Source organism: Thalassophryne amazonica, chromosome 6 (genome assembly GCF_902500255.1).
Source record: "Thalassophryne amazonica chromosome 6, fThaAma1.1, whole genome shotgun sequence".
Classification (NCBI taxonomy): domain Eukaryota; kingdom Metazoa; phylum Chordata; class Actinopteri; order Batrachoidiformes; family Batrachoididae; genus Thalassophryne; species Thalassophryne amazonica.
In genome coordinates this window covers 63,418,400-63,446,137 of record NC_047108.1, presented here as the reverse complement: position 1 = coordinate 63,446,137, position 27,738 = coordinate 63,418,400, and the positions used below count along the sequence as shown (strand labels likewise).

Below are 27,738 nucleotides of genomic sequence, written 5' to 3'. Positions count from 1 at the left end.
AGAACAATCGGAGAGAAAGAGTCTAACCAAATACCGGCATCACTGAAAGCAGCCAAAGATAACGATACATCTTTGGGATGGTTATGAGTAATTGTTTCTCTAATAGTCAAAATTTTGTTAGCAAAGAAAGTCATGAAGTCATTACTAGTTAAAGTTAATGGAATACTCAGCTCAGTAGAGCTCTGACTCTTTGTCAGCCTGGCTACAGTGCTGAAAAGAAACCTGGGGTTGTTCTTATTTTCTTCAATTAGTGATGAGTAGAAAGATGTCCTAGCTTTACGGAGGGATTTTTTATAGAGCAACAAACTCTTTTTCCAGGCTAAGTGAAGATCTTCTAAATTAGTTAGACGCCATTTCCTCTCCAACTTACGGGTTATCTGCTTTAAGCTACGAGTTTGTGAGTTATACCACGGAGTCAGACACTTCTGATTTAAAGCTCTCTTTTTCAGAGGAGCTACAGCATCCAAAGTTGTCTTCAATGAGGATGTAAAACTATTGACGAGATACTCTAACTCCCTTACAGAGTTTAGGTAGCTACTCTGCTCTGTGTTGGTATATGACATTAGAGAACATAAAGAAGGAATCATATCCTTAAACCTAGTTACAGCGCTTTCTGAAAGACTTCTAGTGTAATGAAACTTATTCCCCACTGCAGGGTAGTCCATCAGGGTAAATGTAAATGTTATTAAAAAATGATCAGACAGAAGGGAGTTTTCAGGGAATACTGTTAAGTCTTCTGTTTCCATACCATAAGTCAGAACAAGATCTAAGATATGATTAAAGTGGTGGGTGGACTCATTTACTTTTTGAGCAAAGCCAATAGAGTCTAATAATAGATTAAATGCAGTGTTGAGGCTGTCATTCTCAGCATCTGTGTGGATGTTAAAATCGCCCACTATAATTATCTTATCTGAGCTAAGCACTAAGTCAGACAAAAGGTCTGAAAATTCACAGAGAAACTCACAGTAACGACCAGGTGGACGATAGATAATAACAAATAAAACTGGTTTTTGGGACTTCCAATTTGGATGGACAAGACTAAGAGACAAGCTTTCAAATTTATTAAAGCTCTGTCTGGGTTTTTGATTAATTAATAAGCTGGAATGGAAGATTGCTGCTAATCCTCCACCCCGGCCCGTGCTACGAGCATTCTGACAGTTAGTGTGACTCGGGGGTGTTGACTCATTTAAACTAACATATTCATCCTGCTGTAACCAGGTTTCTGTTAGGCAGAATAAATCAATACGTTGATCAATTATTATATCATTTACCAACAGGGACTTAGAAGAGAGAGACCTAATGTTTAATAGACCACATTTAACTGTTTTAGTCTGTGGTGCAGTTGAAGGTGCTATATTATTTTTCTTTTTGAATTTTTATGCTTAAATAGATTTTTGCTGGTTATTGGTGGTCTGGGAGCAGGCACCGTCTCTACGGGGATGGGGTAATGAGGGGATGGCAGGGGGAGAGAAGCTGCAGAGAGGTGTATAAGACCACAGCTCTGCCTCCTGGTCCCAACGCTGGACAGTCACAGTTTGGAGGATCCAAGAAAATTGGCCAGATTTCTAGAAATGAGAGCTGCTCCATCCAAAGTAGGATGGATGCCGTCTCTCCTAACAAGACCAGGTTTTCCCCAGAAGCTTTGCCAATTATCTATGAAGCCCACCTCATTTTTTGGACACCACTCAGACAACCAGCAATTCAAGGAGAACATGCGGCTAAACATGTCACTCCCGGTCTGATTGGGGAGGGGCCCAGAGAAAACAACAGAGTCCGACATTGTTTTTGCAAAGTTACACACCGATTTAATGTTAATTTTAGTGACCTCCGATTGGCGTAACCGAGTGTCATTACTGCTGACGTGAATTACAATCTTACCAAATTTACGCTTAGCCTTAGCCAGCAATTTCAAATGTCCTTCAATGTCGCCTGCTCTGGCCCCCGGAAGACAATTGACAATGGTTGCTGGTGTCGCTAGCTTCACATTTCTCAAAACAGAGTCGCCAATAACCAGAGTTTGATCCTCGGCGGTGTGTCCTCGAGTGGGGAAAAACGGTTAGAGATGTGAACGGGTTGGCGGTGTACACGGGGCTTCTGTTTAGGGCTACGCTTCCTCCTCACAGTCACCCAGTCGGCCTGCTTTCCCGACTGCCCGGGATCTGCCAGGGGGGAACTAACGGCGGCTAAGCTACCTTGGTCCGCACCGACTACAGGGGCCTGGCTAGCTGTAGAATTTTCCACGGTGCGGAGCCGAGTCTCCAATTCGCCCAGCCTGGCCTCCAAAGCTACGAATAAGCTGCACTTATTACAAGTACCGTTACTGCTAAAGGAGGCCGAGGAATAACTAAACATTTCACACCCAGAGCAGAAAAGTGCGGGAGAGACGGGAGAAGCCGCCATGCTAAATCGGCTAAGAGCTAGTAGCTACGCAACCTAGCGGATTCCTAAAAACACACAAAGTGAATAATGTGTAAATAATTTAGAGGTGATTCAGCAGAAGGAGTGCCTTAGTTAAGGCACCAGACAGGCCATGAAGCAGCACAGGTAACGCACGGCAACAGCGAACGCACGACAACGGTGCTAAAATAAAATAAAAATCCACTAGACACGCTGTGGAGCAGCACAGGTAACGCACGACAACAGTGCTAAAAAAAATAAAAACGAAAGCGTCAGCAAGCTAGTTAGCTTGCCAACGCTGATGAAAGTTAGCTGATAAAAGTGCTCCGTCGCGATGTTTCGACCGTTAGAGGTCTTCTTTAGGCGTTGGAGCACGGTGAAAAAGTAAAAAAAAAAAAAAAAAAGTAAAAAAGTCTTGAAAAAGACTGTTGGTTCAAAGTCCAAAGCAGCAGGTAGCAGTCTCTGTGTAAACAGTTCCAACAGAGAGCCAAAATTCTGATGCAACGTCTTCCTCCAACCTTCACAGCCTTGAAGCTCATTCTATGACATGTGGAATATGTTACCCTGTAAAGTGATTAACTAAGCATGATACATGGTCCAAACTTCTCCTTTTTAAAACCCTATTAACTCAATTAATAATTTACATCACTTTTTTACCAAAATTGGAGCACCTTTAACTTTTGACCCCTGTACAAACTGAAACTGACCTTTGACACCATTCTTCCTGGTGTTCTCATAACTCTGTAGAATTCAGTCACAGATTGTCCAAACTATACCTTTTTGGAATCTTTATGATCTGGCATATAATGTGGTGTAGCTTTCAATATGATTGGAGCATTTTGACCCCTGTGTAATTCTTCAATTGACCCCTACCTGACCACCGATTGAAAATTCAAGTGGCCAATCGTTTTTTTCAAAAGAGGAGTGTCTACGGAGTATTTGTGCTGAATTTGATGCTTGTGTCACCATTTGCAGGATTCCGCTCTAAATATTCTCTTATCTGCTACACTAGGAAGCCAGAGCACTCAGAGGGAACCCATGCAAACTCGGGGCAAACAAACAAACTTTATGCAGAAAGGACCAGGTGGGATGCGAACCTGGGACTTTCTTGATGTGTGAGGCAACAGTGCTAACTACTAATCAACTGCGCTGCCCAATTAAACCGGGAACTGACAGGGGTTACCATGCACCCTGAGATTGCATAAAGCACTGAGATTTGCAAAAGATCGTCATTATGGGGTATTGTGTGTAGAATTTTGAGGGAAAAATGAATTACATTCATTTTGGAATCAGGCTGTAAATGACAAAATGTTGAAAAGTGAAGCACTGTGAATACTTTCCAGATGCACTGTATTAGTTCAGTCAGTATATTCAGTGAACAAACAAATAGCTAAGGTTGTGATGAAAGACTTCTCTGTCGTCCGTCTGTGGACTTTCCTTATTGGCCCTTCAATTCTCTACTGTTGCTACTCATTTTTTGGATGTGTGTGTATATATGGATGTGTGTTTATTTATTTACCCCAAAAGGGTCAGTGAAGTCGGTACAGTTTTCTCCAGACTCTGCCGCACTGCACAGCATTCTTCAGAATGAGGGGGTGAAGACTGAAGGGCAACTGGGTGCCACACCTCGAACATCAGTCTGTCCATCAGGCAGAAGTACTTCAGTCTGCAAAGTGGTACATGTGAAATCCGTTTATACTTATATTGTGTTGTTGCGTGTCTCGTGGGTTTGTTTACTGTTACTTCTTTTCTCAGGCTCAAAGAGTACCTGTTAGAAAAAATCCTGTAAACCCGAGCGAAGGGGCCGTTGGTAAGATCCTACAGGCATGTTCTTATCTCCTAAAACATATTGTGTTACTTCATTGCACATTTATGCTGATGGCTGTTTTGTTCTCAGCAGTAGCACTCAAACATACGCCGTCACAGAAATGGACTCCACAGAGAGTCCCAAACACCAGACATCAGCCTATGTCCTCCATGGTGAGTATTGTGTCCACGCTGTCCTTGTTCCACACTTCTTGTCTACACGTTATGTTGTTTTTGTCTCATGACTCTGATGTTTTTTAGAAATGGAATCTGTCCACACAAAAGACGCCCTTTATCAGCACATCTGGGCTGAGAAGCTTCAGAACAAATCTTCAACTGCACAAGGAGGTGATGGAGAGAAAACAATTTTATAACTAACAACAAGGCAACAGGCAGACAAAAAAAGGGGGGGGGGGGGGGGAACAATCACCCATTGAGAGAAATAGGTTCACATACATTTTTAAAGGCGGAATCCTTAAATATGGGGAAAGGCAGCTTTTTTGTGTATAAATAAATAAATAAAAATAAAATAATGCTGAGATCAAAACAGCCTTTATTTGCCAAGTATCCTCAAGAATACAAGGAATTTGACTTTGGTTTGAGCTGCACTCTCACTGCACAGCATGTGGAGTGGGGTAAAAAAGTATTTAGTCAGTCCCTGATTGTGCAAGTTCTCCCACTTAGAAAGATGAGAGAGGTCTATAATTTTCATCATAGGTACACTTCAACTATGAGAGACAAATGAGGAAAAAAAAAATCCAGGAAATCACATTGTAGGATTTTTAAAGAATTTATTTGTAAATTGTGGTGGAAAATAAGTATTTGGTCAGTAACTAAAATTCAACTCAATAGTTTGTAACATAATCTTTGTTGGCAATGATAGGGATCAAACATTTCCTGTAAGTCTTCTCCAGGTTTTTACACACTGTTGCTGGTATTTTGGCCCATTTCTCCATGCAGATCTCCTCTAGAGCAGTGATGTTTTGGGGCTGTTGCTGGGCAACATGGACTTTCAACTCCCTCCACAAATTTTCTATGGGGTTGACGTCTGGAGACTGGCTTGGCCACTCCAGGACCTTGAAATGCTTTTTACGGAGCCACTCCTTCATTGCCCGAGTGGTGTGTTTGGGATCGTTGTCATGCTGGAAGACCCAGCCACGTTGCATCTTCAATGCTGTCACTGGAGGAAGGAGATTTTGGCTTAAAATCTCATGATACATGGCCACATTCATTCTTCCCTTAACATGGTCAGTCGTCCTGTCCCCTTTGCAGAAAAACAGTCCCAAAGCATGATGTTTCCACCCACATGCTTCACAGTAGATATGGTGTTCTTGGAATGCAACTCAGCATTCTTCTTCCTCCAAACACAGTGAGTTGAGTTTTTACCAAAGTGTTCTATTTTGGTTTCATCTGACCACATGATATTCTCCCAATCCTCTTCTGGATCATCCATATGCTCTCTGGCAAACTTCAGACGGGCCTGGACACGTACTGGCTTAAGCAGGGGGACACGCCTGGCACTGTAGGATTTGAGTCCCTCTCTGCGTAGTGTGTAGCCTTTGTTACTTTGGTCCCGGCTCTCTGCAGGTCATTCATCAGGTCCCTCTGTGTAGTTCTGGGATTTTTGTTCACCGTTCTCATGATCATTTTGACCCCACGGGATGAGATCTTGCGTGGAGCCCCAGATCGAGGGAGATTGTCAATGGTCTTGTATGTCTTCCATTTTCTTACAATTGCTCCCACAGTTGATTTATTCACACCAACCTGCTTGACTATTGTAGATTCACTCTTCCCAGCCTGGTGCACATCTGCAATTTTCTTCCTGGTGTCCTTCGACAGCTCTTTGGTCTTGGCCATGGTTGAGTTTGGAGTCTGACTGTTTGAGACTGTGGACAGGTGTCTCTTATACAGATAACGAGTTCCAACAGATCCCATGAATACAGGTAACAGATGGAGGACAGAAGAGCTTAAAGAAGAAGTTACAGGTCTGTGAGAGCCAGAAATCTTGCTTTTTTTGTGGGTGACCAAATACTTATTTTCCACCACAATTTACAAATAAATTATTTAAAAATCCTACAATGTGATTTCCTGGATTTTTTTTTTCTCATTTTGTCTCTCATAGTTGAAGTGTACCGATGATGAAAATTAGTACGGTGGCCCTGAAGTGCAAAACACAACAGCAAATTGCACAGCACAACAGCAAATAAAAAAAAACACAACAGCAAATTGCACAGCACAACAGCAAATCAAAAAAACACAACAGCAAATCGCACAGCACAACAGCAAATCAAAAAAACACAACAGCAAATCGCACAGCACAACAGCAAATCAAAAAAACACAACAGCAAAACGCACAGCACAACAGCAAATCAAAAAAAACACAACAGCAAATCGCACAGCACAACAGCAAATCAAAAAAACACAACAGCAAATCGCACAGCACAACAGCAAATCAAAAAAACACAACAGCAAATCAAAAAAGCACAACAGCAAATCAAAAAAACACAACAGCAAATCAAAAAAACACAACAGCAAATCGCACGGCACAACAGCGAATCGCACGGCACAACAGCAAAAGAGAAACGACAACAACATTAACCAAAACCGAAAAGGTAGGTACCTTTGGGTGACACGAATCATTGCTGATTGGACGGTGGGCCATCCTGTCTTGTGAACCGGAAGGTTTACATGTTTTCAAAATATGAGCGCCACTAGTGAAAACGTGCGTGCTCTTAAACTTGAAGGTCGTGCGTGAGTGTCGTCACCATCTTCTTTTAGCCTTTTCCCCACAATCACTGCAGAAGTTTGGTTTTTCCTTGAACTCTTTGCCACAGTTTTGGCAATACATCGCGGCATGTTTATTTGTTTCTGTTCATCTGGCGCCTGAGTATACGGTCTTCCGGCTCACAGGACAGGACGGACCACCGTCCAATCAGCGACGATTCGTGTTGCCCGAAGGTACCTACCTTTTCCGTTTAGGTTAATGTTGTTGTTTCTCTTTTGCTGTTGTGCTATGCGATTTGCTGTTCTGTTTTGCACTTCAGGCCACCATAGATTTCTAATTCAAGAAAACATAAAATTTCAGCTCGAGTCACCCATGTGCCAGCTGACATCTTTTTTTTTTTTCTGAAGAAAAATGATTTTAATTTTGAAAGTATCGTTTATTGTCCTGATAGAAATCTTGGAGATATATATACATATATATATGTGTGTGTGTGTGTATTGTTTACAGCTGACTGGGCATTTAAATAAAATATCAAATCAATTTTATTTATATAGCACCAAATCACAACAACAGTTGCCCCAAGGCGCTTTATATTGCAAGGCAAAAGCCATACAATAATCACAGAAAAATCCCAACGGTCAGAAGGAGCAAGCACTTGGCGACAGTGGGAAGGAAAAACTCCCTTTTAACAGGAAGAAACCTCCAGCAGAACCAGGCTCAGGGAGGGGTAGTCTTCTGCTGGGACTGGTTGGGGCTGAGGGAGAGAATCAGGAAAAAGACTCAATCACTAATGATTAAATGCAGAGTGGTGCATACAGAGCAAAAAGAGAAAGAAACACTCAGTGAATCATGGGAACCCCCCAGCAGTCTAAGTCTATAGCAGCATAACTAAGGCATGGTTCAGGGTCACCTGATCCAGCCCTAACTATAAGCTTTAGCAAAAAGGAAAGTTTTAAGCCTAATCTTAAAAGTAGAGAGGGTGTCTTTCTCCCTGATCTGAATTGGGAGCTGGTTCCACAGGAGAGGAGCCTGAAAGCTGAAGGCTCTGCCTCCCATTCTACTCTTACAAACCCTAGGAACTACAAGTAAGCCTGCAGTCTGAGAGCGAAGCGCTCTATTGGGGTGATATGGTACTATGAGGTCCCTAAGATAAGATGGGACCTGATTATTCAAAGGCTTATAAGTAAGAAGAATAATTTTAAATTCTATTCTAGAATTACCAGGAAGCCAATGAAGAGAGGCCAATATGGGTGAGATATGCTCTCTCCTTCTAGTCCCTGTTAGTACTCTAGCTGCAGCATTTTGAATTAACTGAAGGCTTTTCAGGGAACTTTTAGGACAACCTGATAATAATGAATTACAATAGTCCAGCCTAGAGGAAATAAATGCATGAATTAGTTTTTCAGCATCACTCTGAGACAAGACCTTTCTACTTTTAGAGATATTGCGCAAATGTAAAAAAGCAGTCCTACATATTTGCTTAATATGCGCATTGAAGGACATATCCTGATCAAAAATGACTCCAACATTTTTCACAGTATTACTAGAGGTCAGGGTAATGCCATCCAGAGTAAGGATCTGGTTAGACACCATGTTTCTAAGATTAGTGGGGCCAAGTACAATAACTTCAGTTTTATCTGAATTTAAAAGAAGGAAATTAGAGGTCATCCATGTCTTTATGTCTGTAAGACATTCCTGCAGTTTAACTAATTGGTGTGTGTCCTCTGGCTTCATGGATAGATAAAGCTGGGTATCATCTGCGTAACAATGAAAATTTAAGCAATGCTTTCTAATAATACTGCCTAAGGGAAGCATGTATAACGTGAATAAAATTGGTCCTAGCACAGAACCTTGTGGAACTCCATAATTAACCTTAGTCTGTGAAGAAGACTCCCCATTTACATGAACAAATTGTAATCTATTAGATAATTATGATTCAAACCACCGCAGCGCAGTGCCTTTAATACCTATGGCATGCTCTAATCTCTGTAATAAAATTTTATGTTCAACAGTATCAAAAGCAGCACTGAGGTCTAACACGACAAGCACAGAGATGAGTCCACTGTCTGAGGCCATAAGATCATTTGTAACCTTCACTAATGCTGTTTCTGTACTATGATGAATTCTGAAACCTGACTGAAACTCTTCAAATAGACCATTCCTCTGTAGATGATTAGTTAGCTGTTTTACAACTACCCTTTCAAGAATTTTTGAGAGAAAAGGAAGGTTGGAGATTGGCCTATAATTAGCTAAGATAGCTGGGTCAAGTGATGGCTTTTTAAGTAATGGTTTAATTACTTCCACCTTAAAAGCCTGTGGTACATAGCCAACTAATAAAGATAGATTGATCATATTTAAGATCGAAGCATTAATTAATGGTAGGGCTTCCTTGAGCAGCCTGGTAGGAATGGGGCCTAATAGACATGTTGATGGTTTGGAGGAAGTGACTAATGAAAATAACTCAGACAGAACAATCAGAGAGAAAGAGTCTAACCAAATACCAGCATTACTGAAAGCAGCCAAAGATAACGATATGTCTTTGGGATGGTTATGAGTAATTTTTTCTCTAATAGTTAGAATTTTATTAACAAAGAAAGTCATGAAGTCATTACTAGTTAAAGTTAAAGGAATACTCGGCTCAATAGAGCTCTGACTCTTTGTCAGCCTGGCTACAGTGCTGAAAAGAAACCTGGGGTTGTTCTTATTTTCTTCAATTAGTGATGAGTAGTAAGATGTCCTAGCTTTACGGAGGGCTTTTTTATAGAGCAACAGACTCTTTTTCCAGGCTAAGTGAAGATCTTCTAAATTAGTGAGACGCCATTTCCTCTCCAACGTATGGGTTATCTGCTTTAAGCTGCGAGTTTGTGAGTTACGAGGTCTGTCCATAAAGTATCGTACCTTTTTATTTTATTTTTTTACTATATGGATTTGATTCATATGTTTTCACGTCAGACATTGTCTGGAAATGGCGGAATGATTTGGGTTTTTTTTTCCATCAGAATTTTTTCAGAAGCTGTTAGAGACTGGCACCTGGAAACTATTCAAAAAATTTATCTGGCTTTCGGTGAAAATTTTACGGGCTTCACAGAGAATAAGGTCTGTTAGTACAGCTTTAAGGACCCCTTTAAAGACGCTCAGTGCGCCGCGCTCCAAGCTGCGACGACACGGCACAAGCCACCGGACCATTTCTGAGCTGATGGCTCTGTGGATACGAGACCGTCGTGTGCTCTTTCTCTGGTTATCACAAGAGCTGGACATCAGCCATTTCCCCGCAGATTTCACTTTTAACAAGAGATTTTGTCATGGAAAGCTGCGCGGAGGCTTCGCGTGTCACGACCGATTTGCTTTGGAAGCGAGACACAGAAACACCTCCGTTTCAGCGTGTCAGAAGACACGTTTGGACAGTAGATTAAATGCAGTGTTGAGGCTGTCATTCTCAGCATCTATGTGGATGTTAAAAACGCCCACTATAATTATCTTATCTGAGCTAAGCACTAAGTCAGACTAAAGGTCTGAAAATTCACAGAGAAACTCACAGTAATGACCAGGTGGACGATAGATAACAACAAATAAAACTGTTTTTTGGGACTTCCAATTTGGATGGACAAGACTAAGAGTCAAGCTTTCAAATGAATTAAAGCTCTGTCTGGGTTTTTGATTAATTAATAAGCTGGAGTGGAAGATTGCTGCTAATCCTCCCCCTCGGCCTGTGCTACGAGCATTCTGACAGTGTGACTCGGGGGTGTTGACTCATTTAAACTAACATATTCATCCTGCTGTAACCAGGTTCTGTAAGGCAGAATAAATCAATATGTTGATCAATTATTATATCATTTACTAACAGGGACTTAGACGAGAGAGACCTAATGTTTAATAGACCACATTAACTGTTTTAGTCTGTGGTTCAGTTGAAGGTGCTATATTATTTTTTCTTTTTGAATTTCATGCTTAATAGATTTTTACTGGTTATTGGTGGTCTGGGAGCAGGCACCGTCTCTACGGGGATGGGGTATTGGGGGATGGCAGGGGGGAGAAGCTGCAGAGAGGTGTGTAAGACTACAACTCTGCTTCCTGGTCCCAACCCCTGGATAGTCACGGTTTGGAGGGTTTAATAAAATTGGCCAGATTTCTAGAAATGTGAGCTGCTCCATCCAAAGTGGGATGGATGCCGTCTCTCCTAACAAGACCAGGTTTTCCCCAGAAGCTTTGCCAATTATCTATGAAGCCCACCTCATTTTTTGGACACCACTCAGACAGCCAGCAATTCAAGGAGAACATGCGGCTAAACATGTCACTCCCAGTCCGATTGGGGAGGGGGCCCAGAGAAAACAACAGAGTCCGACATTGTTTTTGCAAAGTTACACACCGATTCAATGTTAATTTTAGTGACCTCCAATTGGCGTAACCGGGTGTCATTACTGCCAACATGAATTACAATCTTACCGAATTTACGCTTAGCCTTAGCCAGCAGTTTCAAATTTCCTTCAATGTCGCCATACACATATGTGCATACAAAATACACATTTAATTATTTTGTTAAGACACTGGGCTGAAAATTGGCTTTTAAAAATTGACATTTTTGTCCATTTTATGATTTATTGACTGTGGGGCCACAACATAAACGGTGTCCTTTGAAAGTACTGTAGTTTCTGATACAATACTACAAACAAATCTTTTAAACACTGTTTGAAAAATAAACTGGTGGTGCTCAGTCAAAAATAAATAAATAAAATTGATTATTCTTTGAATTTTAATTTCATTTTTTTAATGCCATTTTGTTTTCCTTGTCTTTGGCAGGAGGTTGTCCAGAGATTATTCAAAGATCAAGAAGAAGAGAAGAGTGTGGATGTGAGCGATAAAAAAGCTGGGACAAATGCAGAGCAGCTTCCACTTCAAGCCTCCACGGTATAATGTCCAAAACCATGTAGACTCTGTTGTGCTAAAAACATTGTTGCTGGTATTATTATTATTCGCTAGATAATTTTATTGCATATTTTATTTCCATTTTCACCACTACAGATTAAAGCTTGCTGTAACAAAGTTGGCAGGACCAGTGAGGATGAGGAGGAGATGACTGCCAGCCAACAGCCGTTCTTCCAGGCTCCCGAAAGAGAATCTGTCATTTTTTTCTCATCAAGCAAAAAGCTGTTTAGAGTCCCACAGTGTGAGAAGCAGGAGAACTCAGAGCAGCAACAGAGACATAAAGAGATACTGTCTGGGTCAGTGCTGCAAATCAGGTCATCTGTTCAAAGCCTACACAGAGGTAAGACGGGTATCTGTCGTTCTCCACACTAATCACATCTCCAAAATAATAATATAAATCTTTTCATACAGTAGATCTTTTCAGGAACATTTATTTGTGTCACAACTAGGACACTTGGGGAAGTCAGATTTTTTTTTTTCCTCCTTTCACCCAGATGTGTTGGGGAAGTGTTGTGGTGATCTGGTGATACAAAGGCGATATCTGGCTTGTTCTCTGTGGCTATTGGGTGGTCTTATAAACTTCTGTGTGTACATTCATTGTAGCTCAAACCTGGACATTAACACATTTCATTCCCAGTTTGACCTTGACCCAGTAAGCAGTCAGAATTTAACCAGAATTCCTAGAATCCACATACGAGGTCTGTTAGTAAAGTATCCGACCTTTTTATTTTTTGCAAAAACCATATTGATTTGAATCATGTGTGATTGCATCAGCCAAGCTTGAACCTTCATGCGCATGCGTGAGTTTTTTCACGCCTGTCGGTTGCATCATTCACCTGTGAGCAGTGGTCCACCCCTCTCGTCGGATTTTTATTGCGAATAAATGTCTGAATGATTTGGAGCTTTGCTGCATCAAATTTTTCCAGAAACTGTGAGAGACCTCCAGGTGGACACCATTCGGAAAATTCATATGGCTTTCAGCGACGATTTTACGGAAACGTCCTGATGCGCGGAATTCCTCCGCACGTCTGTCTCAATGTGGCGAAAAAGTGCTGATGTCCACGTCTTCCGCAATTTCTGTGCTAGTCAGACGACGTCCCGGATCAACACAGCGTCCAGTTTAGAAACGAACGGCACATTCCACTGTTACAGGAGTTTTTGTCATGGAAAGAGGAGCAGAGGAATTCCGCACGTCGCGGCAGAGCCGCATGGCGCAAATCAACACCGTGATGAAGCCTCACAGGACATGTTGGGGCATGTCCAGCTCATGCACAATTTCTCGGATAGTCACACGACTGAAAAGCCACCGAAAACCGTCTGAGCCATCTGAAAGCCGTCCTGTGAGACCAACACGGAGGTGGTTTTGTGCCGCGCCATGAGCAGCACGGTGGCGCATCCCTCCGCTCCTCTTTCCATGAAAAAAACTCCTGTAACAGTGGAATGTGCCAAAAAAGTGCTGATGTCCACGCCTTCTGCCTTTTTTGTGGAAGTCAGACGACGTCCCGGATCAACAAAGCCTTCACGTTGGAAATTATCTGGTTGTTTCAGCGGGGTGTCAGCCTGTCAATCGGCGCTCAGAGTACGCTGTGGGCGGTCTTTAAACCGGCCGGAGCACTCCTTAATCTGTGTAATCCCCGTAAAATCGTCGCTGAAAGCCATATGAATTTTCCGAATGGTGTCCACCTGGACGTCTCTCACAGTTTCTGGAAAAATTTGATGCAGCAAAGCTCCAAATCGTTCAGACATTTATTCGCAGTAAAAATCCGATGAGAGGGGTGGACCACTGCTCACACAAAGCTTGCTCACAGGCGAATGACGCAACCGACAGGCGTGAAAAAACTCACGCATGCGCACGAAGGTTCAAGCTTGGCTGATGCAATCACACGTGATTCAAATCCATATGGTTTTTGCAAAAAATAAATAGGTCAGATACTTTTCTAACAGACCTCGTATGCTCCTTATCTAGGATGGCAAAAGCCACTGGTTCTGCCTTTGTTGGTTTCTTTCATTCATTTTACCTTTATCAAGTGTCTCTTAGACCATTCAGGGGTTGTGATATTTTATTTATCTTTTTTTTTTTTTTTTTTTACAGACCCAGGTGTTCAAAAAACTTGTGGGCTGAGCCCTGTAGCGGCGATGTTACGTCTGCGTTTTCCTCCTCTCGAGGAGCTGAGGATGGATGAAGAAGTGGCCACCTACACTGCCGTGTCTGTCTCAACGACACTTGGGTTTCTCCCCACACAGCCTCGGTGTGGAAATCCACTGGCCTCCATCCTGCTCTTTAAAGAGTCCAGTGTGAGTATATCGATGCAGGAGAACAAGAACATCTTGAACTCACTACATTTTGGGCTTCAGTTAAATCAGCCAACAACAAATCGCATTGACATAGATTAGTATTTTAGGTCAAACCCCTATCAAGGAGAGTGGTTCCAGAGCCGAGGCTGTGCATGGAGGCGAGATCCACCAGATCTAACTGGTGTCGCTCCACCTCCCGCACAAGCTCTGGCTCCTTGCCCCACAGCAAGGTGACGTTCCGCACCCACAGAGATAGCCGCCGAGGTCACCAATTTTCACTGCTAACCATGGGACAGCGCACCTGACATCAGCGGTTCTCCCTGTGGATGGTGAGCCCACAGGGTGGAGATGGAAGGTCCAAGTCACCTTTTCGTGCTGTGTCTGACCAGGCTCTGTGGCAAGCCCAAGCCCCTGGTTTCCTCCAGGCCAGATCACATTTCCTCTACCATATTTTTCATGGTGTCTTGTGAGCCATTCTTTGTCTGGCCGCTCCTTTTGAAACCAGTTTGCCATGGGAGACCCTACCAGGAGCACAAAGGCTCGAGACAACACAGCTCTCAGGTTCATAGCGGCACCCAAACCTCTCCACCATGATAAGGTGATGGTTCCTGGAGAGATACTGTAGGGGTCCTTTCTCAGGGCCATCCAATCTCTGTACTCACAAAGCGAGAGCTGTGTTCAGGTGCTCAGCAGTAAGTCGGACTCGTTTCTGGTGGGGGTTGGCCTCCCCCAGGGCTGTGCCTTGTCACCAATCCTGTTTGTGATATTCATGGACAGGATATCAAGGCATAGTCGTGGGGAGGAGGGTTTCCAGTTTGGTGGGCTCAGGGTCTGATCACTGCTTTTTGCAGATGATGTGGTCTTGTTGGCTTCATCAGCCTGTGACCTCCAGCACTCACTGGATCAGTTCGCAACAGAGTGTGAAGCAGCTGGGATGAGGATCAGCACCTCTAAATCTGAGGCCATGGTTCTCAGCAGGAAACCGATGGATTGCCTACTACACGAAGGGAATGTGGTCTTGCATCAAGTGAAGGGGTACACGTACTTTGGGGTCTTGTTCATGAGTGAGGGTACGATGAAGCTTCTGGAGAATCGGCGCAGCATTCACTCTACTTTTGTGACGAAAAGGGAGCTTAGCCAAAAGGCAAAGCTCTCGATCTACTGGTCAGTCTTAGTTCCTACTCTCACCTGTGGTCATGAGGGTTGGGTCATGACCAAAAGAACTAGATCACGGGTACAGATAGAGAGATAGGGTGAGAAGTTTGGTCATCCGTGGGGAGCTCATTGTAGAGCTGCTGTTCCTTCACGCTGAAAGGAGACAGCTGAGGTGGTTCGGGCATCTGGTACGGATGACCACTGGGCACCTCCCTCGGGAGGTGTTCCAAGTATGTCCATCTGGGAGGAGACCCCAGGGAAGACCCAGGACTAGGTGGAGAGAGTATATGTCCACACTGGCATGGGAACACCTCAGTATCCCCCAGCCAGAGGTGGTCAGTGTGACCCGGGAAAGGGAAGTCTGGGGTCCCCTGCTGGAGCTGTTGCCCCCATGACCCGATCCGGGATAAAGCGGTTGAAGATGAGTGAGTGTAGTTTTGTATTTTATTAAATTTATATAATATTGTAGACATTTAATTTCACTTTTAGGATTCTTGCGCACACTATAGTTTTAATATTTTATTACATAAAGAAGCCTGTTTTGATTTAATGCTGTTAGTTATGGAAATATGTAATAACTAACGTGTTGCCCGTGGGGATCCACAGGCTCTAGATTGGGTAGTATTTCTAAAATAGGTAGCTGACATTTTTCAAGGGTGGTAATAAATTAAGCAATGAGTTGGAATGGCCTGTCAGTCCAGAATGTTTTTATAACCTTCGACCTCAGCAATTTTTAGAAGAGGAACTCAACCCTCTTATTTTCTATTAAATATGTCATTTTTAATGTTAATTTAATGTCTTAATGTATTTATAAGTTGTTTAGGTTGTTGTTATCATATGCACATATTATTATTATTGTTTTTGTTGTTGTTTTTGTTGTTATTTATTTTATTGTTACTTCTATTTTGTCATTTGGTTTTTTTTTATGGACCACAATGGAAATAAGTGTTTTCACTTTCTTGTGTCATCCATGTATTTTTAACCTATTTACAGTTATATGCACTTACACTCACGCTTTTAATATAAATATGATTTACTGCCCCCTGCTGGAAAGGCGTGAGTCCAAAATGTAATTAACGATGTTAGCTGATATTTGTAGCTTTTCCAAAACCACTCTGTCAGTATTGTCAGTGTTCCGTTTTGGCGGTGTTCATTCTTGACCCAAAATACATCAGCATACCAAACAGCAAATGTTTTCAGAATTCATTGTGAGTGTGCTGCTGTTTTTTTTCCCAACTTGTGTGACTCAGAGCTGCCACACAAAAATGTGGACTTACTGCTTCCCACATCCAGCGCTGCTAGATTGAAAACATTTGTACGAGAATACCCAGTTTATCCTACGTAAGGATGGGGTGGGGGGTAAGATATCCTGACTCCGACACATATATACATTCAACAAAAATATAAATGCAACACTTTTGGTTTTGCTCCCATTTTGTATGAGATGAACTCAAAGATCTAAAACTTTTCCACATACACAATATCACCATTTCCCTCAAATATTGTTCACAAACCAGTCTAAATCTGTGATAGTGAGCACTTCTCCTTTGCTGAGATAATCCATCCCACCTCACAGGTGTGCCATATCAAGATGCTGATTAGACACCATGATTAGTGCACATGTTGGGTATTTTCTCCTCCAAACATTCTTAAAACCTTTGATAAGACAAACAGAGTCAAGAAACACCAGTGAGACAGAAAGTCAAATTAATCACGCGCGGAGTGCGGCCAGGCTGTACACCAAGGCTACACTAAAGTCTGGCCTGTGCTCCCGCTCTTTTTATTAGAGAAGCCCTCATTACATCATAAAACTTGTCCTAAGGGTGGGGGAAGGATGACGCAAGACAAGTTTCTTCCCGTAACCTAAACACATACGTCAATAAGTGCAGCTGTAAGGAAAAACAGTTTCTTTCTTTTACTCTTATCGTCAAAGGTCAGCACATCCCGTTCGTCTGTTGCAGTTATCAGCTGTTGTGCATCTGCCTGGAGTGTCCTGGTCTTCACACTAAGCATCACATCACAACAGTCAAAACAACCTTCAGTTCTTTTACTCCCAGTTCAGCCTGACCCCGTCATGCTTCACTCCCAGTTGTTAGCGGCTACGAAAACAAGTTGTATAATAATAATAATAAGTACATCCAGCTCTTCATTCCCAGTTCAGATTGACCCCAGCATGCTAAAACAAGGTTGAATAACACGTACAGTCTCAGGGTTAGGTGCAAAACAGCACAACACCGTTCTCATGAGAAAGAAGACAAAGGTGCAAATGTTTAACAGTGATAACATATATATATATATATAAAATCCTTAACATTTCCCACCTGTTTATCGCCTGTTAAACATATAGTAGTAGTTATCACCTAGCTTAGCACTTCTTTCTTGAGATTTTCACTAAGAGGTTCATCATGGTACGTAAAGCATCTATTTCAGTGTTTTGAGCTGCTACTATTTTTTTAGTTACATTCATGAACAGACCCAATCGATAATTCAGAGTTTCAATCATTAATGAATTTTTTCCCACTCCTGTCCAGGGGAACAATGAATGTGCTATTTTATCTCCTACAGACCACAATTTTGGTCCTTTGGTACATCCGAGCCCCACATGTGATTATGTGGTAACACATCTGGGTATATCAATCTCCTCCGTCTGGTGCTGCCATTCTTCTCTGCGGAGGTCCTTGGCACTACCACATATGTATGGTCAGTCACCTGGGTAGGTGCACACACACCACCCCAATTTGGTGGGAGACTCATGTACAGTCTGGAACCACAAAGCCAATAGATGTCATCATACACCGGAGTACCATTTACAGGTGGTAGCAAAACTTACTAACATAAGCACATGATTCATCCGTTCCCCATGGACAGGAGCCTGTATAATTACATCCCCGTCCAATGTGATGAAGATAAGTACCATCCACATATTATGTTTTGGTTAGGCTTAAATTATTTGATAAAACATACGTTTGGGTACACAGACGTTTCTTAATTTTACCTACAGTTTTATTCCCTGTCCCGTAAAAGCAAATTGGGAATGGCCGTTGTGATGACAATTTAACGTGATGATATTTTTGCGTTTCCCTTCAGTCTAGTCAATGGAGCAGCACTTGGGCACGCTTGTACGTCCTCTGTTGAAATCCCTATCATATAAGTGGTTGCACTGAGGCAAGTGGTGTTAGAACTGCCCCCGAAATACAGTTTGATTATGCATCCGTATGATAAGACATTCTGTCACCCTAGCAGGGTACGGTTTAGCCGTCAGAGCTGGGTGTGTTGAGGATATAGGTATTTGCGAACAAACATAACAATTAGTAACGTAATTCCATAGCCAATAAATGAACATATCTGTACCACATATTAGTATGGTATATATGAGGGTGTCCATCTGTCTCATTCACATTATGAATAAACCTCTTCTGACGTTGCTTGCGTTGTTCTCTGGCTCGGTCCACAGTGAGCTGCAATTCTTGGGTCAACCACCAGGCCAGGAATCCGAGGAGCACGAAACACACTAAGATCACAACGCAACCGGCTGCCCTACCAACAGTCCGGCAGCGGCGGCGCTGAGCACGCCGCTCCGGGGTCTGCTGTAGTTCAGTCATGATTGCTAGGATACAGTGTTGTTAACCACCTCACCTAATAGTGCAAGGATCTCCCTGCTTCACTGGCATTGAGACAATCCATTGCTAATTAAATAGACTCCCTTTGTAGCCAGACTTCCCCTTACACTGTGGAGGCAGCCAACACACGCTGTATCTTACAGTGATGTATCCACGTTGATCTCTCCGCTATCTTTACTGCAGTTGGTGTTGTTAACAGCACTTGGTATAGACCTTCCCAACGAGGACTGGACCAGTTCTTCCTCTTAATCACTCTGATGAACACCCAGTCTCCTGGCTGGACTACTGGAAGGCCATCCTGTGGAAGATCAAAATTATTCGGCAGTAAATGTGTTTAAGTTATCTCTTTCTGTGTTAATGTCTTTTTCATAAAATTTGCTAATGTTTGTTCCTCATCTGCTGTTTTAGTATCCATGTCAAAATTGGTAGACGATATGGTCGTCCATAAAGTATCTCAAATGGTGTTAACCCTGATGGTGTGGTGTTATTCTCATATACAATTTTACTAGGTCCAAACATTCAATCCAGGTTCGTTTTGTCTCTTCTATACATTTCCTTAATCTTATTTTATTGTGCCCTTTGTCCTTTCCACTAATCCTGCACTGTGTGGATGATAAGCACAATGATTTTTGAGATTGACCTGTAGCGCTTCTCCTACGTATTGCATTATTGTATTAACAAAATGCGCTCCATTATCTGAATAAACTGTTTCTGGTATTCCAAATCGTGGAATGATGTCTTTGCACAATGCCTTAGCCACTGTAAGTGCATCTGCATGTTTTGTAGGGAACAATTCTACCCATTTTGAGAAGGCATCAATTACGACTAAACAAAATTCCTTCCCTTCATGTTTACTCAGCTGTATATAATCCATGTGAATCACTTGAAAGGGATATTGTGGTGTTGGAAATTTGCCTCTTTGGGGTCTCAAATTGCCTTGTGAGTTGTGTTTTGCACATATCATGCATGCTCTACAATGCTGTTTTGCATATGCATCGAACCCATAAAGACAAAAAATAGATTGCAATTGCGATATCATACCCCTGATGAGACATGCGTCACGCCATGGCTCATAATAGCTGCCCATTTAAACATATTTTTTGGCAATATGGGTTTCTTTTGTGGGCATACGTACAAATCATTTGCATGCGTAGCTCCTTTATTTATCCACATCTGTTTTTCTCTTTCAGTTGCCTGCTGTTGCATGTCAGCAAGCAGTGTATGACCTAAATGCAAATCTGGAGTGGTGTCCTGTACAACAAAAATAGAAGAAGCCGCTGCTGCCTCTTTTGCTGCTCTGTCAGCAAAATCATTTCCTTTTGAAATACTGTCAGAGCCTTTGGTGTGAGCCGCACATTTGCATATAGCAATTTGGTTAGGCAATCTCACAGCCTTCAGTAGTGCAGTTAGGAGAGTGGCATGAGTCACTGGCTTTCCAGATGATGTCACCATTCCACGCTCTTCCCACAGTTTTGCAAACACATGCACTGTGCTGAAAGCGTACTGGCTGTCTGTATAAATTGTTACAGCCGTACCTTTAAACAGATAGCAAGCTGCAGTTAAAGCAACTAATTCAGCTGCTTGTGCTGAAAATGACGATGGCAATGAAGCAGAATCCAATACTTCTGAATTTGTGACAACAGCATATCCAGATTGTGTTTGTCCATAAGCGTTTTTAGTGGAAGAACCATCCACATACACAATTGTACTGTTTGGGATGGGTGTGTCCTGGAGGTCTGGGCGTGCTTTCGTACAGACTGTAGCTACATCAAGACAATTGTGCGGCTCACCATCCTCAGGTAAGGGTATCAATGTGGATGGATTCAATGTTGTACAGCGCTCTACCGTAAGGTGTGGTTGTGATAATAGCAAGCACATGCACGAAAGATGTCTTGCTGGGGACAAAAGGCTCATGTTTGTCTGCAACAGAAGTGCAGAAACTGCATGTGGAACTTTCAGTGTCAACTGATGGAATAGAACAACATTACTGCTACTTTGAACAGCCATAGAGGCTGCAATAACAGCTTGTACGCATGGTGGTAGAGCACTTGCCACTGCATCCAATTTAGATGAGTAGTAGGCAACTGGCCTTAATTTTGAGCCATACACTTGAACCAAAACACTAGTCATGAACTTATTCTTACAATCAACTGTTTGAATGAATGGTTTACTATAATCTGGTAGTGCCAAAACTGTGGATGACACTAATGTTTGTTTTACTTTTACAAAAGCTTCCTCAGCATCTTTGTTCCATTCCAACACGGTTGACATTGAAATATCATCCTTGTACATCAAATCAGAAAGTGGACTAGTCAATTCTGCATAGCAGGGAATCCATGCCCTGCAATAATTAGTCAGTCCAAGAAATGACATCATCTGCTTTTTGGTTTGTGGTTTTGGAGCGTGCAAAATTGCTTCCTTCCTGTCAGACAGGATCGTGCGCCCTGTGGCTGATAATTGATGTCCTAAATATTTTACTTTATCCCTACACAACTGAACTTTGTTTTTACTCACTTTGTGGCCATTATCAAATAAGAAACATAATAATGCTACTGTGTCAGTTATGCAGTTTTCTCGTGTGTCAGAGGCAATCAAGATGTCATCAACATACACCAATAGTTGGCTATCTGCCGGTGGAACAAAATTGGCTAAACATGCTGACATGACTTGAGAATAAATAGTTGGACTCTCTGCGTAACCCTGCGGTAATCTGGTGAATGTATATCGTTGTCCCTTAAAGGTAAAAGCAAACCAGAATTGACTATCTGGGTGTACTGGCACAGAGAAAAATGCATTACTTATGTCAATTACTGAGAAACTATTAGAATTTGGTCTCAGCGAATTTAACAAGGTGTGTGGATCTGGAACGCATGGTGCTCTTTTAATCACAGCAGCATTTACTGCCTGCAGATCTTGAATCATTCTCCACCCCACTGAGGGCGGAGCCTTTTTTTACAGGAAATATGGGTGTGTTACATGGTGAATCTGGACATGGCACTATTACTCCTGCTGTTAATAAATTCTCTACTACTGGCCTGATTCCTTCAATTGCATCAGGTTTCAATGGATACTGTCTTACACATGGTCTGTATTCTGTTTTTGGTCTTATAACTACAGGTTGTGCATTTTTTATCAGTCCTACGTCTGAAGGACCTGTTGTCCACAATCCTGATGGTACCGAAGAGAGAAAATCATCTTCTTCAGGACTCAACTGAAACACTCAGGATTGTGAAGTGGACACATCAATGTGTGTTCCAGCTGTCAGCACCAATGAGACATTAACTGGCACTTTGTACAATTTAGTTGATGGACTGAACTCCGTTCGTGGTCCAACTCTGCTCCAATCAGTGGCTGACAAAGCTGTTATGACTGTCAGTCCCAATTCTTGCCATTCTGTCAAATATGGTTTACAAAGTGACACATGTAATGGCATACCTGTGAATCTCAATTTTAAAACATCTTCAGTGGCACCTGTCACTGTTATGACAGCTGTTGAGTTGCCATCATGAATCAAATTGGTCATTGTCAGCTTCACAGGTGAAATGTCTTTCAATTTGTTTTCATACACAGGTGTTCCTGGCAATATGCCACTGTGGACCATAAATACACTCTCAAATCTGCATCTAAACTCTGTCCATGGTTCTCCTTCTTTCTGTGTTGTCCTGGTAATTTCTGTGTAATTTATTTTTGGCCCTAACACACCTTTTGCTCGTGTAATCATAGCTTCCACTCTTGTTTTCAAGACTAGATCATCATGTGTCAGTGGTACGCCTTGTTGGTCTGCAGGATTCCAGTCTCCGCATATCTGACTCCATTTAGGGCCACATGCTTTCATCCACACCTGTTGGACTTCAGGTCCACTAAGGTGGTAAGAATTTCTAATGTTTTCTATATCCTGCATAAATCCCTCAATGTCGACATGTGGCGATGGTATCATGTCGACTGCTGCTTTGATATCATCAGCATTCCATGTTCGATATACGAGCATGGTTGATCGCTGTCCTGCTGTTCCTGCACGAGGATTTGGTACTTCTATCATAGGATAGGCACCTCCCTGGTCACTGTGTTCCACCATGGGAGGGGCTGTGGGCACTTTCGCTTGACTGCGTGTTTGTGGTTTTTCTGGTTTTTCACTTTTTACCTTAGGTTTTACTGCCAAATCATACTGTGGTGGCGGTACATCGTCATCCTCTGGTAGAGGAGATAAAGGTGTTGTTGTCACCGACGATCCAGCCGGCGGTGGTTGTTGAGGCTGTTCTGGTTCTCTGTGCTGAATTATCACATCTTCTTCTGCCTTACCTACAGCTTTCTTTTTCCTTGCTTTCTCTAATCGTCGCTTCTCTGCTCCCTTCCGTCTGTTCTCTGCTTCCTCCTCCCAAAATGCCACTAAATCTGCCCCTACTTTCTGCATCTTTTTCTCATCACCTTTATGTTCCTGTTCTAACTCCTTCTTTAGCTTCTGTATACTGATCAGGTTCAGTCGTCCGTCAAAGTCATGTTTATTTATCCAGGTCTCCAATTTCTTTGTTGCTTTTGGATTTTTTGCTTCCATAAATTTCCAGTCGTCAGTTGATAAATTTTCCTTATTTTTAGACGTCTTACCCCCCATTTTTATTATCCCTTGTTATAATTTGGACTTCAGACGGGGGCACACCTAGGGTGTTCTAAATCTGAAGTTTTCACTTTCTTTGGACGTGACAATTAATTTGCCGTCGTGTGGTTGATTCCTTTCACCTCCCCGTAGGAAGCGGAATCACTTGCCTCTGCATCCGCACACACGGTTGTCACTAACGTTGTCCAAAGTATTACACTTTCACACAGTTATTTACACTTACACAAAACACTATTTACACATAGAAACACTTTTAATAATCGTACGCGTATTCTTATGCCAGGGGAGCTCGCCCTCCCGTGAAATTTAACTAATGTCCTGCATTAGGGGACTCCGCCATCCCTGCCAGATTTAACTGCTTTTTTACAGTGCACGTATTTCTACCCGGGATTTCCTTTACGTATTAAAACAGAGGAGTCCGTACCCTCCTTCCGGAATTTAACTACGGGCGTCCCTCGCAACCGTAGAGGAGTCCGCCCTCCTCGCGGATTTTAACTGCTTTACATTAACAGACGATTCCACGCCATCGCTTACGGAGTTTAACTGTTTTATGTGATCTGATCACCACTCACTCAGTACTGTTACAAAGAAATTCTACTCACTGACTCGACCTCCTGTCTGTCTTCTTCGGGAAAATCTCGTCAACCAGACGATGCCAACGGTGGTCGACAATTGCAGACACGATCAATCGATCGGACCTTGGTGTCTGGACTTGGCGACCCCCGCCGGACACCTCCGGTGTTGTTGAGATCCCGGACGTAGCCCCCAGTCAATGTTGGGTATTTTCTCCTCCAAACATTCTTAAAACCTTTGATAAGACAAACAGAGTCAAGAAACACCAGTGAGACAGAAAGTCAAATTAATCACGCGCGGAGTGCGGCCAGGCTGTACACCAAGGCTACACTAAAGTCTGGCCTGTGCTCCCGCTCTTTTTATTAGAGAAGCCCTCATTACATCATAAAACTTGTCCTAAGGGTGGGGGAAGGATGATGCAAGACAAGTTTCTTCCCGTAACCTAAACACATACGTCAATAAGTGCAGCTGTAAGGAAAAACAGTTTCTTTCTTTTACTCTTATCGTCGAAGGTCAGCACATCCCGTTCGTCTGTTGCAGTTATCAGCTGTTGTGCATCTGCCTGGAGTGTCCTGGTCTTCACACTAAGCATCACATCACAACAGTCAAAACAACCTTCAGTTCTTTTACTCCCAGTTCAGCCTGACCCCGTCATGCTTCACTCCCAGTTGTTAGCGGCTACGAAAACAAGTTGTATAATAATAATAATAAGTACATCCAGCTCTTCATTCCCAGTTCAGATTGACCCCAGCATGCTAAAACAAGGTTGAATAACACGTACAGTCTCAGGGTTAGGTGCAAAACAGCACAACACCGTTCTCATGAGAAAGAAGACAAAGGTACAAATGTTTAACAGTGATAACATATATATATATATATATAAAATCCTTAACAGCACAGGTGTGCCTTAGACTGCCCACAGTAAAAGGCCACTCTGAAAGGTGCAGTTTTATCACACAGCACAATGCCACAGATGTCACAAGATTTGAGGGAGCGTGCAATTGGCATGCTGACAGCAGGAATGTCAACCAGAGCTGTTGCTCGTGTATTGAATGTTCATTTCTCTACCATAAGCTGTCTCCAAAGGCGTTTCAGAGAATTTGGCAGTACATCCAACCAGCCTCACAACCGCAGACCACGTGTAACCACACCAGCCCAGGACCCCCACATCCAGCATGTTCACCTCCAAGATCGTCTGAGACCAGCCACTCGGACAGCTGCTGAAACAATCGGTTTGCATAACCAAAGAATTTCTGCACAAACTGTCAGAAACCGTCTCAGGGAAGCTCATTTGCATGCTCGTCGTCCTCATCGGGGTCTCGACCTGACTCCAGTTCGTCGTCGTAACCGACTTGAGTGGGCAAATGCTCACATTTGCTGGTGTTTGGCACGTTGGAGAGGTGTTCTCTTCACGGATGAATCCCGGTTCACACTGTCCAGGGCAGATGGCAGACAGCGTGTGTGGCGTTGTGTGGGTGAGCGGTTTTCTGATGTCAATGTTGTGGATCGAGTGGCCCATGGTGGTGGTGGGGTTATGGTATGGGCAGGCGTCTGTTATGGACGAAGAACACACGTGCATTTTATTGATGGCATTTTGAATGCACAGAGATACCGTGACGAGATCCTGAGGCCCATTGTTGTGCCATACATCCAAGAACATCACCTCATGTTGCAGCAGGATAATGCACGGCCCCATGTTGCAAGGATCTGTACACAATTCTTGGAAGCTGAAAATGTCCCAGTTCTTGCATGGCCGGCATACTCACCGGACATATCACCCATTGAGCATGTTTGGGATGCTCTGGACCGACATATACGACAGCGTGTACCAGTTCCTACCAATATCCAGCAACTTCGCACAGCCATTGAAGAGGAGTGGACCAACATTCCACAGGCCACAACTGACAACCTGATTAACTCTATGCGAAGGAGATGTGTTGCACTGCATGAGGCAAATGGTGGTCACACCAGATACTGACTAGTATCCCCCCCCAGTAAAACAAAACTGCACCTTTCAGAGTGGCCTTTTATTGTGGACAGTCTAAGGCACACCTGTGCACTAATCATGGTGTCTAATCAGCATCTTGATATGGCACACCTGTGAGGTGGGATGGATTATCTCAGCAAAGGAGAAGTGCTCACTATCACAGATATAGACTGGTTTGTGAACAATATTTGAGGGAAATGGTGATATTGTGTATGTGGAAAAAGTTTTAGATCTTTGAGTTCATCTCATACAAAATGGGAGCAAAACCAAAAGTGTTGCGTTTATATTTTTGTTGAGTGTGTGTGTGTGTGTGTGTATATATATATATATATATATATATATATATATATATATATATATATCTCCACCCTGGATATCTCCCCTACAGGGAAGCAATGATTAAAGCTTATCCAAGCCTTGTTAAGGCCCAATCAGGATAGAGCAAGCTTTAAATTCGATTTCTCATGGATGTCTTACAGTCCCAGATGAAGCACACTTTGAATCACAGTGAACGATATTGGTATTTTTTTCTGTAGACCTCAAAGACAGGATTGTCTTGAGGCACAAGTCTAGGGAAGAGTACAGAAACATTTCTGCTGCTTTAAAGGTCCCAATGAGCACAGTGGCCTCCATCATTTGTAAATGGAAGAAGTTCAGATCTACCTGGACTTTTCCTAGGAGCTTGAGAGATGCTGCAAAGAGGAATGTGCAAAACTGCCCAAAGATCGGTGCACCAAGCTTGTGGCATCATATTAAAGAAGACTTGAGGCTGTAATTGCTGCCAAAAGTGCATCAACAAAGTATTGAGCAAAGGGTGTGAATACTTTTGTACATGTGGTTTCTTAGTTTGTTATTTTTAATAACTTTGCAAGAGAAAAAAAAACTAATTTTTTTTTCATGTTGTTATTATGGGTTGTTGTGGCACCTGGTCTGCACCTGGTCTGTGTCAGCCTGATCCTATCAGATCTCAGAAGCTAAGCAGAGCAGGATCTGGTTAGTAGTTGGATGGGAGACCTCTTTGGAACTCCAGCAGCTGTGTGTGTTTCTCCGGGTAAAACTGGAGTTGCGTCAGGAAAGGCATCCGGCGTAAAACCTGTGCCGATTACCAATGCGGATCTGGCTCTATCCGCTGTGGCGACCCCGAACAAAAGCGGGAGCAGCCGAATGAACATCATTATGGGGTGTTGTGAATAGAATTCTGCGGGGGGGGTTGAATTTACTCCATTTTATAATAAGGCTGTAACAACAAAATGTGGAAAAAATGAAGCACTCTGAATACTTTGCAGATGCACTGTATACACATGAAGCTGTTTGATGTAAGTCTTATTTTCCTCTTGTTTTTCAGATGTTTGTCCCAATTGAATCATCTGACCTTTGAAGGAGAGTCCTGTTGAATAATGCATTTCCTTCTCCCACAGGCACGTTTGTCAGTTATGTAGACGCACATCAATTAGAAACAATGTTTTATGACAGTAATCAAGCTATGTTCATGTGGAAAATAGATGTTTAAAACCTCTGTTACCAGAATGCTTGTACCTTTATTTTCACTGTTTGAAGTAAAACTAGAAACTTTTTGTCTGCTTTAGAAATGATGTCTTACTAAATAGTATTTTACAGTCAGCATAATAAATTTTTATATTGGTTA

The 27,738-nt window shown here is 42.6% G+C and overlaps 1 protein-coding gene across 1 annotated transcript in view; it reads left to right on the top strand.

The window, feature by feature from the left end:
• The window catches only part of LOC117512297, a 35,275-nt gene extending 7,537 nt beyond the window's left edge, over window positions 1-27,738 (top strand). The window contains exons 3-10 of the mRNA XM_034172312.1: window positions 3,925-4,070; window positions 4,153-4,207; window positions 4,295-4,377; window positions 4,465-4,551; window positions 11,726-11,833; window positions 11,948-12,191; window positions 13,944-14,146; window positions 27,439-27,738. Of these exons, the coding sequence (XP_034028203.1) occupies window positions 4,366-4,377; window positions 4,465-4,551; window positions 11,726-11,833; window positions 11,948-12,191; window positions 13,944-14,146; window positions 27,439-27,471 (687 nt within the window). The 5' untranslated portion in view covers window positions 3,925-4,070; window positions 4,153-4,207; window positions 4,295-4,365 and the 3' untranslated portion in view covers window positions 27,472-27,738. The remainder of the gene's footprint in view (window positions 1-3,924; window positions 4,071-4,152; window positions 4,208-4,294; window positions 4,378-4,464; window positions 4,552-11,725; window positions 11,834-11,947; window positions 12,192-13,943; window positions 14,147-27,438) is intronic.